Source organism: Neltuma alba, unplaced genomic scaffold (assembly GCF_004799145.2).
Source record: "Neltuma alba isolate B1F8T4 unplaced genomic scaffold, ASM479914v2 tig00005247_pilon, whole genome shotgun sequence".
NCBI classification, from domain to species: domain Eukaryota; kingdom Viridiplantae; phylum Streptophyta; class Magnoliopsida; order Fabales; family Fabaceae; genus Neltuma; species Neltuma alba.
In genome coordinates, this window is record NW_021634035.1 from 48021 (window position 1) to 51576 (window position 3556).

Below are 3556 nucleotides of genomic sequence, written 5' to 3' on the forward strand. Positions count from 1 at the left end.
ATTACTATTATTTTTTAAAAGAGCATTGTGAAAAGCAGACCAGAGAAACCGCTGCTTTTGGTTTTACAATACATACATGAAACACAACAAAGTGTAAATTAAGAGAACACACACACACACACACACTGGTTGTCCCACTTCCTTGGATTTTTTGATCAGGAAAAAGTTCTTCATTGGTACCATTATCAAATCATTTGAATAGTTTTAAACGCTTAAACCATGATAGAAAGGGTAAATAATGTTTAAAACTCATAAATTAAAGATTATATTTAATTTCTTGACAATTACGTTTAATATAACTAGAAATTAAAAATGTTATGGGAAGCTGTTGTGCGGCTGTGAAATCTATAATACAGTGCATTTTATATTTTTTTATTATTTTAGATTCAAAATTTAAAAGAATCCATTCCTGCAGTCTTTTGTATCTGTTACTAATTTAAAGAGAGAAAAATTACTCGAGGGATTTTGATAATTTGCATCTCAACCCTTGCTAAATAGTCAAATTACATTTCGCGCTTCTGAGTTCCCACCGCTGAGGCACTGACCACGCTATCCGGATTTGCCCCATTGATACTTTCTATGTTTGGATTGGGTCTTCTCTAACCGTACCCTAACTTCCTTCTGCTTCAGCTGTAACAAACACCGATCGCATTGCTTCTGCTTCTTCAGCCACAGTACGCTCTGAAAACCCTAATTTGCCCTCTATATTTCTTCTTCTAAGTTTAATTCTGTTTTGATTGCCTTTAATCTCCGTTGTTGAATTTAAATCTATGTATTCCGGTCATGGATCCGAGTCCGAATGTAGTTAGCATTGTTTTGCCCGCTCTTTGATTATATATGTCTGTGTTTCGACTCCGATCCGAGACCCACACCTACTCGTCATCTGACCCGATTTCACAACCCGTTTCGGGCCGGTTCTGTCGGGCGGGTTTGGATGGCTCCTATTATGTCCAGAGGCGCCTGGGGGGGTCGATTCGCCATCGTTTCTGTATTTATTTATGGTTGACATTGCCCAGCCTCGACTAGGATTCGGAAAATTCTGCCTCTGAAGAACCGTAAATAGAATGTTTGTCAGTGTTTTTGTTTTTACAAAATACTGGTTTGTAAAAATGTGAATATATGAGGTTTGTCATTGAATTGCTTGTTGTGGATGCGCTATTTTGATTGCTTGCTTCTTAGCTTACGGGATGAACCTGTAAGTTAGCATGCAGTTTTGAAGTCTTGGAATTATATTCATTTTGGGATGACCAGGACTAGTTGGGGTCTTTGACCGATGAGCTCACTGAAAACCATTGAAGATTTGAACTCAGCATGAAAATCCGTCCTGCACTTGTTACAGTAGTTTCTATGTGAAATAATGAAATGATCATTTATAGTTTAGTTGAACACTTCCCACTTCCCTTTTGGTAATTCACAGCAGTAAGCACCGACATAGCAGCCGCCCTTTTTTTTTTTTTCCTCTCCCGCTTGCAGATTTATATTAAAGAAAAAAAGCTGTTATTGTGTAACAATGGGCTATTTAGTCGCTACTGCTAATTTGTGTTTTCTCTATGAAATTTTTCAGAGAAGTTCTTTACTGGGACAAATTTTGGAATATTAGATGTTGGAAACAGTGTGTTTTCGAAGTTCCTCTACGTTTATGGAATGTTAAGCTTAGATGTTCGTGATTTTTTTTTTTTTTGGGAAAAAATTCCACTTAAAGTATTTACTATTGCAGGTTGTGTGTGGTATGGAATTGTTGGTGTTCCTTAATTGAAGTTTACAGATTTATTAGTTTTGCTTGTATTTTTTCAGTCTTGAGAGAGGCTTCTTGAGTTAGATTTTGCATATCATTTCATCATAAAATCATTTAATCTTCTCTCTTTCTTTTTCTCTTCCTCTTCTTCAATATTGTCTTTGCACTTGTAGTATTATGCACTTAGGCACTCAGAAAAGATGCTCTGCATGAATATGCTTTATATATTCCTTAATATGGATACTATTTGAAAATTTTAATGGGCATGTATTGTGCCAGGTTCATGCAATGGATATGTCAGATGCGGTAACAGCCAAATCTAGCCGGCTAAAATCTGTTGTGTGGAATGATTTTGATAGGGTTAAAAAAGGCGATGCCTGTGTGGCTATATGTAGGCATTGTAAAAAGAGGTTGAGTGGATCTAGTAGTAGTGGAACATCTCATTTAAGGAACCATTTGATCAGGTGTCTGAGGAGATCTAACAATGGAATATCACCATCCGTTTCAGCAAGGGAAAAGAGGAAGGAAGGGGCTCTTGCAATATCAAATATCAGTTTTGATCAAGATCAGAAAAAGGATGATGACCTTAGCCTTGTGAACATTAAATTTGAGCAGGAGCAGTTGAAAGATGACATATTCAGCAATGGAAACAAGAACTTTGATCAAAGACGGAGCCAATTGGATCTTGCTCGCATGATTATCTTGCATGGATATCCATTGACTATGGTCGAGCATGTTGGTTTTAAAGTATTTGTGAAAAATCTTCAGCCACTGTTTGACCTTGTGACAGTGAATAGCATTGAGGCTGACTGCATTGAGCTCTATGAGAAAGAGAAACAGAAGATGAATGAAATGTTGGATAAATTACCTGGTAAAATCAGCCTTAGTGCTGATGTGTGGATGGCTATGGGTGATACTGAGTATCTGTGTTTGACAGCAAATTACATAGATGAATCATGGCAGTTGAGAAAGAGAATCCTAAATTTTATCATGATCGATCCTTCTCATACTGAAGACATGCTTTTGGAGGCTATTACGACGTGTCTGATGGACTGGGATATTGACCGTAAGTTATTTTCCATGACATTGGATACTTGTTCCACCAATGATAACATCGCCAAGAGAATTGGTGAGCGTCTTTCACAGAATAGGTTCCTTTATTGTAATGGTCAATTATTTGATATACGCTGTGCTGCAAATGTTATTAATATAATGGTTCAGGATGCTCTGGGAGCAGTAAGTGACATAGTCAATAAGGTTCGAGAAAGTATTCGTTATATTAGAAGTTCACACTCTGTATTGGAAAAGTTCAATGACTTGGTTAAAGAAGTTGGGATCCAGAGTAAAAAATATTTATTTCTTGATAATCAAATGCAATGGAATTCCACCTATTCAATGCTTGAGACTGCCTTGGAATTCAGGGATGTACTTACTCTTCTACAAGAAAATGACAATGCGTACAGAATCAGTCTTTCCAATGTAGAGTGGGAGAGAGCGACTGCAGTCACTAGTACTTGAAATATTTTGCTGATGTTACAAATGTTTCTCACAAGAGCAAGTTCCAACGGCAAACATTTACTTCCCTGAGCTTTGTGATGTAAAGTTGCAGTTGATGGAATGGTGCAAAACCTCAGATGAATGTATTAATGGTTTGACGTTAAAGATGAGAAGCAAGTTTGATGAATATTGGGAGAAATGCAGTTTAGGCAGCTTGGCGTTGCAGCAATGTTAGATCCTCGATTCAAGATGAAATTGGTAGAGTATTACTACCCACAAAATCTATGTAGCACTTCTGCTGGTCGCATTGATGAGGTCTTTGAT

At 37.2% G+C, this 3556-nt stretch overlaps 1 protein-coding gene across 1 annotated transcript; it reads left to right on the plus strand.

Moving 5' to 3' along the window:
• The first annotated feature begins 1032 nt into the window (after window positions 1-1032).
• LOC114747207 (zinc finger BED domain-containing protein RICESLEEPER 2-like) lies at window positions 1033-3253 on the plus strand. The gene is made up of 2 exons (XM_028935498.1): window positions 1033-1124; window positions 2015-3253. Exon 2 carries the CDS (start codon window positions 2024-2026, stop codon window positions 3251-3253), a length of 1230 nt encoding a protein of 409 aa, XP_028791331.1. The 5' UTR covers window positions 1033-1124; window positions 2015-2023.
• Window positions 3254-3556: the final 303 nt, after the last annotated feature.

What these genes read in the sequence shown, in the direction of transcription:
- LOC114747207 (XM_028935498.1), top strand. Translation starts at nt 2,024, where the DNA reads ATGGATATGTCAGATGCGGTAACAGCCAAATCTAGCCGGCTAAAATCT.